General features: G+C 43.6%; 1 protein-coding gene across 1 annotated transcript; it reads left to right on the top strand.

Moving 5' to 3' along the window:
* Positions 1-2,451: 2,451 nt before the first annotated feature.
* Gzmb (granzyme B) lies at positions 2,452-5,950 on the top strand. Its single transcript, NM_013542.3, has 5 exons — positions 2,452-2,691; positions 3,552-3,699; positions 4,072-4,207; positions 4,344-4,604; positions 5,224-5,950. The coding sequence occupies exons 1-5, from the start codon at positions 2,637-2,639 to the stop codon at positions 5,365-5,367; spliced, it is 744 nt and encodes a 247-aa protein (NP_038570.1). The 5' UTR covers positions 2,452-2,636; the 3' UTR covers positions 5,368-5,950.
* The last annotated feature ends 4,348 nt before the right edge of the window (positions 5,951-10,298 follow it).

The following is a 10,298-nucleotide window of genomic DNA, read 5'->3' as shown; positions in this document are numbered from 1 at the left end:
CACACACACACACACACACACACACACACACACACACACACACACACACCTATGTAAATACAGCCTGAGAGTCCACTTAGTGTTGCTTGTGTGTACATGTGTTTAGGACTGAGTTGGATAACCTATCAGGAGGTTTATTCCCGTAGAAGATTGATTTTCCCTTACTTATTAGCCATTAATTCAGTGTAATTCTTTATCTAGGAGTGGGGTCTTGTGCCCCCATCCACTGGACACTGGAATGTCAATTGCTGTCATTGTGAAGGTATTGCTTAGGCAGACATGTTGTTTAGATTTCATTGATGCAGTATCCTTGCTATGTCTAGAAGACACCATTTTTTTTTTTTTTTTTAGCAGACACCCTAGTCCTCTGGTCCTTATGATTTTTTTGCTCCCTTTTCTGTGATATTTCTGGAACCTTATGTATACAAATTGTGTTGTGGATGTATCCACTGGGGGTGGGCTCTCCATAGTCTGTTGTTCTCTGCATTTTGACAGGTGTGTGGATGTCTGTAATGGTCTCCATCTGCTGAAAACAAGACTTCTTCGATCAGAAGTGAGTGCTATATATCTGTGATGCAAGGATAGCTATGTAGAACACAGTGATTGCACTGTTTTGGGAAAGTGTCAATTGTAGGTTCTCTACTGGGGTCCATGACCTCGCAGCCACAGGTTGTTGACTAGGTTCTAGTATCATGCGTGAATTCTCTCCCACTGAGTGGGCCATAAGTCTAATTAGAAAGCCATTAGCTACATCCAGGGTGTAGGTGCCATTATTATACTCTTGGGTATATGTTGCTGTGCTGGTCATTGTGGTGTTTTTACAGCTAGGTAGGACGGTTAATTGCCATTAGCTTTGGCACAGCACCCTGAGATATTATGAGAGCTATTACTCAAGGAGAGGCTCAAGGCCAGGTCCAGCTTGAGTCCTACATGTCCTGAGTCAAAAGTATGTGATGTGTTCAAAATTTTTAATTTTTTTCTGCTAGGACACTCATTGCATGAGGGAAGATTTTCTTCACTAAAATCTGATTATATTATTTTTCTCTTAGGAAAGATCAACTTAAAGCACCTTTGACTTTGTAAGACTTGTTTCATTCATTAACAATAATTGTCAATAAAACCAAGGTGATGAGAAGTTTTAAATTCTATGGTGGTGTGACTCCACAGTGTCTGTGACTTGATACATTGGTAAAGATGAGATTATTGAGAATGTACATAGTATGACTCAAAATCATTGTCTATTGTAATATAGGTGAGATGAAATGATGGACTTTTTGGATATGTTTTGGTGTGTCATGTAAGCAAGTCATTACTCTCTAACATTGAAATAAATTGATTCACTTTTGTATCATGAGGTGGTATTTTAATTCCAAGGTTTTATTTTATTTTATTATCACAGGCTGACTTGTAGTAAATAATGAATATCTATTGATATTGAATATAAATGGATTTGTTTATAGTAAATAAATATTTTTCCTTCTCTGGACACTAAGTAAGAATAGCTACATAGAATCCTCTAGATGCTAAGAGGAAGTGGGGAAGCAGCTGGGTCTGTAAAGTGTTTTCCATGCAAACAAGACGACCTGAATTCCATTCTCAGAGCCTATGTGATAAAGCTGGGTGTGCTGATAACACTTACAATCCAAGCTCTGAGATACAGAGAGAGACACCTGAGGTTCTCTGGCCAGCCAGCCAGTTTAACGTAATCACCAAGTTAATCGAGAGACCATGCCTCAAGGTAGACAGAATGTGAGAATGACTCCCAAGGTTCACCTCTGTCCCCCACCCCGTGCCACTTAAAGAACTACTGTGGAGTTTTAGCAGCCTGGCTTTTCTTATGTTGCACTATGACAGAAATTTAGTGAGCTGAATGTCCTTTGGGAAACCAGGCTCTTCCCATCCTTAGTTCACAGGTTTGCATCGGACAAATATCATCTTTCCCAAAGAAGTAGGAATGTCTAGGTGATTCAATAGTCAGTCAGTGATTCCACTTTCAGAGCCTGCAGTCATCTCTTATTTTTTGTCAGTAAAGGTCAGATGTGGGCTTTTCATAAGAATGGGTTTTGCCACGTGGAACATTTGGGGCTATGGTGCTAAATAGGCTGATGGGTGCTTGGTGGGCCTGTCTGTTACTGCCTTGTCCATCACTCTTCCATTGTTCTTCCCAGACTGTACGTTGCTAATGGATGCTCCTGATTACCCTCACTAGATGGTCATGCTTGGTCCTGGTACAAGAGATGAGCCCAAATGCACATCTGTCCTGATGGACTCAGCATCCAAAACACTGATGCTCCACCACTGGGAGCTTGGGTTTCTGGGACTCTGATACCATAGGCTACAAACCCCACCCTATGCCCTTGTGGTCTTGCCCTGGGCTGTAAGTGGTGGTTCTCTGAGTCATTCGCTGTGGGTTCTGCTGTGGTTACTTCATGATTCTCACACAAGTACTCAGAAGACGTCATCAGGCAGGGGCAGTAGGGCAGGAGTTTTCATAGAAAGCATGTGATGAAGCATCATAAAAGCAGAGAGGGGGTACAAGGTCACAGAGCCCCCTCTGCCTTCTTCCTCTCCTAGAGGTTAAAAGAGAGCAAGGACAACACTCTTGACGCTGGGACCTAGGCGGCCTTCCGGGGAAGATGAAGATCCTCCTGCTACTGCTGACCTTGTCTCTGGCCTCCAGGACAAAGGCAGGTGAGTAAGCAACACCTTCCTTTAGTGGTCTAACCCCGCTGTCACCAGTAGCAGGAGGGCAGAGGTCTTTCTCAGGAAGGGCCACTGAATGCTCTCCGCTCCCTGAGCCATTCCCTTATCATCTGCAAAGTGGATCTTCCTAGAAGTACATGATCAAGGGTAGGAACCTGCAAATCAGAAAACAATATGTTCTCCTGGAGCAGATAGAATGGGCCTGGTTTCTGCAACTATGATGATACAGGCTTTCCCCTCACCCCAAACTCAGTCATCAAAGAAGCCTAGGTGTTTATGACCCCCGAGTAGATGGAATTGCTGTCCTCAGAACAAGTGATTTTGCTTGTCCCTAGCTACTTGGTCTCTTCCTCTAACTCAGTGCTTCACAGGGCTCTAGTGGTTCCCCAGTGTTCAAGGATGAGCCACTGGGCACTCTGCTTTCTGGAAGGCCAGCACCTACATCTAGGAATGAAAGCCAGTGGGGAGGCCTGAAGAAATAAGATGCTGTGAAGTGTGAACTTTGGCCCCTAGAAAGCAGCAGTATTCCAGGCATCACAGGGCTGGGAGCAAGGGAGAGAAGGTCTTAGAAACTCTGGGACCAGAAGTCAGAAGACAGACAAGCTGAATCCTTAGGATTTCCTTGTCCAGAGAATTATGTTTGCCTCCAACTGTGTGGAAGGAAGATTGATAAGCCAAGACCTATATTTCTCTCCTTTTAAAGAAGGGGAAAATGAGGGCACTCCTCCCAACCTCCTTCCAACTCCAGGACTCCCTGGCTCCCAAATGCCTAGCAAGTCTGGAGCTACCAGACAAAACCCATCTGGTGATCTAGCAGGTGCCCACAAAATGATTGGCTTTCCCTTCAGGGGAGATCATCGGGGGACATGAAGTCAAGCCCCACTCTCGACCCTACATGGCCTTACTTTCGATCAAGGATCAGCAGCCTGAGGCGATATGTGGGGGCTTCCTTATTCGAGAGGACTTTGTGCTGACTGCTGCTCACTGTGAAGGAAGGTGAGGAGCAAAAAAACCAGTCCATACCTGCCTAGAAAGATTCCATGGAGGCTCCGCCTTCATCCTAAGGTGCTTGGGAGGAGAGAGGGTCTAGCAAGTCTCATGAGGGGGAAACAGACTGTCACCAGAGTCACTGATAAGGAGTCAAGCACATTTCAACCAGGGTTAGCATTGCAGTATGAGCTGAATAACTCAGTTTGCCTTCTTAGAGCTGATGGGCTCCTGAGCACCTCTAATGCAGCAACTGGTGCTTCAGATTATCCCTTTACTTCCCTCAGCTGGAGCCCCACCCTGCCGGCCCTGCCTGTCCTTCACACCTCCTGGGCAGCATCCTCTCTGACTCCACGTCTCTTACGTCTGCTCTCTTCACAGTATAATAAATGTCACTTTGGGGGCCCACAACATCAAAGAACAGGAGAAGACCCAGCAAGTCATCCCTATGGTAAAATGCATTCCCCACCCAGACTATAATCCTAAGACATTCTCCAATGACATCATGCTGCTAAAGGTGAGACCTGTCCCTGTCTTGGTCCACGGACTGCCCCTCTTGCTCTCATCCTCTCAATTTCCTCCCTTTCATCCTGGCCTTCATGGTGTTTCAGACCAGCAGGCCATGAGCTGGACTCTTGCTTCTTCCCCAACAGCTGAAGAGTAAGGCCAAGAGGACTAGAGCTGTGAGGCCCCTCAACCTGCCCAGGCGCAATGTCAATGTGAAGCCAGGAGATGTGTGCTATGTGGCTGGTTGGGGAAGGATGGCCCCAATGGGCAAATACTCAAACACGCTACAAGAGGTTGAGCTGACAGTACAGAAGGATCGGGAGTGTGAGTCCTACTTTAAAAATCGTTACAACAAAACCAATCAGATATGTGCGGGGGACCCAAAGACCAAACGTGCTTCCTTTCGGGTAAGTTGGGTTGCAGTCCCCTCTGGGCTAAGTGGGAGGGGAAAAGGAATCTGGGACCTAGAGACCCAAATATCAAGGGACTCCTTTACCCACTGGCTGTGATCTTTCTCCCTGGGAACAGCAGGTACTAGTAATGAACTGGGGCCCCCAGAGCTGACTAGGAGCCTCTGCTGAAGGTAGCTTGTACAAAAGGAGGTGTTGGCAACACAGTACCTGTCCCAGGCCCAGGCTGTAGAAAGCTGGGCTCCCTGGGTGTGTCATAACCACACCCATGTGTCTCCTCTGAGCAGACACACACTTTGTCAGTGGGCTTCCCCTCCATGCTCACACCTGGCCCACTCACTGTCCCCATGTCCTTAAACAACAGCCTAGAGACGAGGGTCCCACACACCTTCCTAGAGCGTGGATCACAGACCTGGGGAAAGGGCAGAGGCTGCCTCAGGAGGGAGGTGCAGCCCTAACCATGTCCACAGTCAGAGCTGGGAAGGCCGGGGGCCCCAGGACTGTCCTCTGACCTCCCATAAGCATAAATCATGCTTCTCTGGGAGGAGCCTTGACATGAGGAGGTTGGGACCAGGGTGAACAACAGCTCAGTGCCTTGTATCCACTCAATTCACAGGGGGATTCTGGAGGCCCGCTTGTGTGTAAAAAAGTGGCTGCAGGCATAGTTTCCTATGGATATAAGGATGGTTCACCTCCACGTGCTTTCACCAAAGTCTCGAGTTTCTTATCCTGGATAAAGAAAACAATGAAAAGCAGCTAACTACAGAAGCAACATGGATCCTGCTCTGATTACCCATCGTCCCTAGAGCTGAGTCCAGGATTGCTCTAGGACAGGTGGCAGGATCTGAATAAAGGACTGCAAAGACTGGCTTCATGTCCATTCACAAGGACCAGCTCTGTCCTTGGCAGGCCAATGGAACACCTCTTCTGCCACCATGCTGTGACAACCCAACTGACATCTTCCTATGGAAGTTTGCCCTCTCCACAAAAGAAGTAGAATGTTTGCATTGGAGCTGGGCATGCTCTGCTTCCCCTCAGTGCCCCGAGAATGTTATCTAATGCTAGTCATCATTAATAGCTCCCTACAGAACTTTCATACAGTTGCACCCAAGTTGCTGATGTGTTCTCTAGAATAGAGCAAGAAATAGTAAACAGAATTCCTTTTGCCTCTCTGTACTATTTTCCCCCAAATACCAAGATTTGTATGTTTTATAAAGCTAATTTCCTTATCAAATGACATCTTTTAATTTTTACATTAATGGCTTATTTTCAAGGTACAACCTGATTTTTTTATGGACAAAAATGATGTAAAATCAAATAAAACTAATTAATATATCCATTAATTTAAATACTTTTTATTTTTGAAGGGAAGTCATAAGTATGTTTGATAGAAATTTTGAAATGTACAAGGTACTATTAGTTAATAGTTATGCAGTAGGCTTCAAAAAGTGATTCATGCCCTCTAATTGAAATTCTGTAGTCTTTGATCAATATTTTCCATTTCTAATCTGCCCAGCCTCCAGTAACCACTATTCTCTCTACTTCTACAAATTTCCATTGTTTTAGATTTTAAACACAAGTAAGATCATGCATTTTTTTCTAGTATGCCTAGATTATTTGGCTTGGAATCATGTCTCAGTGTCAAGTCTATCATTGTAAAGAGTAGAATTTTATCATCTTAATGCCTGGATAATGAGATAAAGAGATGGCTCAACAGTTTATAGCACTTTAACAGAGGACTCAGGTTCAATGGCCAGAATACACATTATGTATGTCTCACAACCATCTTTACTCCAACCTCCAGGGCAACACACACACACACACACACACACACACACACACACACACACACACACCATGTACAAATATTTCCACACATACATAAATACAATTTTAAAATTTAATATCTTATGCATGTGCCACATTGTCTCTATGCTCCCATTCATTGATGAAGATGGGTCAACCTTTAGCTGTTGGGAATATTGTTACAATAAGCATGAGAGTATAGATGTAGGGGACCTGGGAAAGCATACCCAGACACCAAGTTCTCCATACAAAGGAGACTTATTACCCAAGACAGACAAGTAGGTTTGGCGTCAGGGAGGTGACTGCCTTTGTATTGGATGAAGGCAGCAGTAGGTGTTTCTGCAAAAGTAGTTTTTAAGGGAAGTCTGTGCTAGGGTGAATTGGTAGTCCCTGATGGGATTGCTTAGCCATTGTAGACAAACAATAAATTGTGATTGCTAGACCTTGGTAGTTAGTCTCAGGAGTGAGTCAGTTGCCAAGTAAAGGTTGAAGACTCTCTTTAGAAATGTAATCTAACAGTTTAGCTAGGGAGAAGTGTTAGGGGTTGGGTGTGGGAGAGACTTTTTGGCACCTTGCTTGGGACTGCTAGAGAGCCACTAATTCCCACCCTTTTGTTTTATTATTGGGTTGTTGGACATCAGGTAAAAGATCATTGCTTTCGGGTTGCTCCCTGTTAATATTGGGAGTGTTGATAGAGACCCAAGAAAGCTGAAATGTTGGTCAAGGCTGGGAGTATAGACTGTGACTTTTGATTCCAGGCTTTGTGGGACTATACGGGGCTAGCTGCTTTGGAGTTGTCTGGAATGCAGATTCTGAGGGAGCATTTGGGGGTTGCTGAAGTATCTTGTAATCGATTTGAAACCTGTTGGGACTGACAAGACTAGGGATAGAAGTTAAGTTAAGGTATTTAGGGGAAAATTAAAAAAAAAAAAAAAGAAACTTTTTATTGGGATCTTTGTGAATTTCACATCATGCACTGTTAGGAGGCAATTAGGGGAGGGTAAGGCTAGCAGGTGGCCCTCCTGGAGGTGGCCCACTATTTTTGCATGGTCTGTGATGTGTGAGTTCAATGGCAAGGTTCCAAAGAGATCTCATCTCAGGATTGTTTCTTGCAGCTGATATGCTTTTCCTGTCATTATTAAATTACTACAATAAACCCTGGGCACTAGCCCACCCTATTGATCAGATTTCTTGAAGATCAACATAAAGATGAACTTTCATGAATTAATGTTGTTTAGATAAACTAATGGTTTTATAGAATTCATGATTTGATTCAAACAATTTTAGGAAGAAATTTTTAAATTTTTGTTTTATTTTTTACTTATTCACTTTACATCCCTCTCATTGCCCCTTCCTGGCCACCCCCTCCTAGAATCCTTTCCCCAACCTTCCTCCCCTTCTCGTCTGAGCAGATGGGGGCCCAGAGAAGTGTCTGGCGCTTCAAATTTCTGCTAGGGTAGGGGCTTAAGAAGAAAGCTTTAAGAGATGGTCTTAGTTGCTCTACTAGAAAGATGTAGTAAAGCAGAATCAAGAATAGAATGTGCCCACTCCTCAGAATAGTAAGTAAAGGCTGCATAATAGGAAATACAATGAGCTTTTATAATCACACTAAAAAAGAGAAAAAGACTTGGGACGAATTTGTGTTCTAGGAAAATATTTGGGTCCAAGGATATAGATATAGTTGTGCACTATAAAGCCAGGCCATGTAAAAACTGTTGCTTTGAATGTTTAATGAGTATTTTAGAATGAAACACTGCTTCGAACTTAATATCAACATCCTTTTGTAACTCTCATTTTATGTAACATTTTATCTCTGAGATAATTTTCTAAAGATCTTTGTGTCTAAGAAGGTATAAAAAGGCCAGGGAAAAGAAATAAAGCTCTTGGTTGAGTAGTTTGGCTTGGGTAGCTCTGCCTTATGCATCCATCCATGCATCCATGCATCCATGCATCCATGCATCCATGCATCCATGCATCCATGCATCCATGCATCCATCCATCCATCCATCCATCCATCCATCCATCCATCCATCCATCCATCCATCCAGTCAGCCATTCATCCAAATGCATTTGTTTGTCTATATGTGTAGTTAAGCATTCATGAATACTTGTTTCTTTTAATTGAATATTTTCTTTATTTATACTTCAAATGTTATCTCTTTTCCTAGTTTCCCCTCCAGAAAAACACCCTTCCCCATCCCCTCCCTCTTCCCTCTGCTCACCAAACCACCCACTCCTGCTTCCTGAGCCTGGCATTCCCCCACATTAGGGCATAGAGCCTTCATAGGATAAAGGGCCTCTCCTTCCATTGATGTCTGACTAGATCATCCTCTGCTACATATGCAGTTGGAGCCATGAGTACCACCATGTGTGCTCTTTGATTGGTGGTTTAGTCCCTGGGAGCTCTGGGGGTACTGGTTAGTTCATATTGTTGTTCCTCTTTTGGGGCTGCAAACCCTTTCAGCTCCTTATGTCCTTTTTCTAGCTCCTTTATTGGGTACCTTATGCTCAGTTCAATGGATGGCTGTGAGCATCCATTTCTGTATTTGTTTGGTACTGGCAGAGCCTCTCAGGAGAGAGCTATATCAGGCTCCTGTCAGCAAGCACTTGTTGGCATCCACAGCAGTGTCTGGGTTTGGTGATTGTAAATGGGATGGATCCCCAGGAGAGTAAGTCTCTGGATGATCATTTCTTCAGTCTTTACTTCATGCTTTGTCTCTGTAACTCCTTCCATGGGTGTTTTATTCCCCTCTTCAAAGATGGATAGAAATATCCATACTATGGTCTTCCTTCTTGGATTTCATGTGGTTTGTAAATTGTATCTTGGGTATTCTGAGTTTCTGGGCTTCTGGGCTAATATCCAGTTATCAGTGAGTGCATATCATGTGTGTTATTTTGTGAGTGGGTTACCTCACTCAGGATGATATATTCCAGATCGATCCATTTGCCTATGACTTTCATAAATTCATTGATTTTAATATATGAGTAGTATTCCATTGTATAAATGTACCACATTTTCTGTATGTATACCTCTGTTGAGGAACATCTGGGGGCTGCTATGAACATAGTGGAGCATGTGTCCTTATTACAAGTTGGAGCATCTTCTGGGTATATGCCCACTAGTGGTATTGCTGGGTCCTCGGGTAGTACTATGTCCAATTTTCTGAGGAACCGCCAAACTGATTTTCAGAGTGGCTGTACCAGCTTGCAGACCTACCAGCAATGGAGGAGTGTTTCTCTTTCTCCACATCTCGCCAGCATCTGCTGTCACCTGAGTCTTTGATCTTAGCCATTCTGACTGGTATGAGGTGGAATCTCAGGGTTGTTTTGATTTGCATTTCCCTGATGATTAAGGATGTTGAATATTTTTAGGTGCTTCTCAGCCATTTGGTATTCCTCAGTTGAGAATTCTCTGTTTTTAGCTCTGTACCCCATTTTAAATGGGGTTATTTGTTTCTCTGGAGTCTAACTTCTTGAGTTCTTTGTATATATTGGATATTAGTCATCTATTGGATGTAGGATTGGTGAAGATCTTTTCCCAGTCTGTTGGTTGCCTTTTTGTCTTCTTGACAGTGTCCTTTGCCTTACAGAAGCTTTGCAATTTTATGAGATCCCATTTGTCGATTCTTGATCTTATATCACATGTCATTTGATGTTAAGGAATTTTTCCCCTGTGCCCATATCTTCAAGGCTCTTCCCCACTTTCTCTTCTATAAGTTTCAGTGTATCTGGTTTTATGTGAAGGTCTTTGATTCACTTCAACTTGAGCTTTGTACAAGGAGATAAGAATGGATCAATTTGCCTTCTTCTACATGATAACTGCCAGTTGAACCAACACCATTTGTTGAAAATGCTGTCTTTTTTCCCATTGGATGGTTTTAGCTC

Source organism: Mus musculus, chromosome 14 (genome assembly GCF_000001635.26).
Source record: "Mus musculus strain C57BL/6J chromosome 14, GRCm38.p6 C57BL/6J".
Taxonomy (NCBI): domain Eukaryota; kingdom Metazoa; phylum Chordata; class Mammalia; order Rodentia; family Muridae; genus Mus; species Mus musculus.
The sequence above is the reverse complement of the archived record's forward strand: the minus strand, read 5'-3'. Positions and strand labels throughout refer to the sequence as shown.

What these genes read in the sequence shown, in the direction of transcription:
- Gzmb (NM_013542.3), top strand. Translation starts at nt 2,637, where the DNA reads ATGAAGATCCTCCTGCTACTGCTGACCTTGTCTCTGGCCTCCAGGACA. An exon ending in GGCCTCCAGGACAAAGGCAG is followed by an intron (nt 2,692 to 3,551) that starts GTGAGTAAGCAA and finishes CTTTCCCTTCAG; the next exon opens with GGGAGATCATCGGGGGACAT. An exon ending in ATGACATCATGCTGCTAAAG is followed by an intron (nt 4,208 to 4,343) that starts GTGAGACCTGTC and finishes CTTCCCCAACAG; the next exon opens with CTGAAGAGTAAGGCCAAGAG.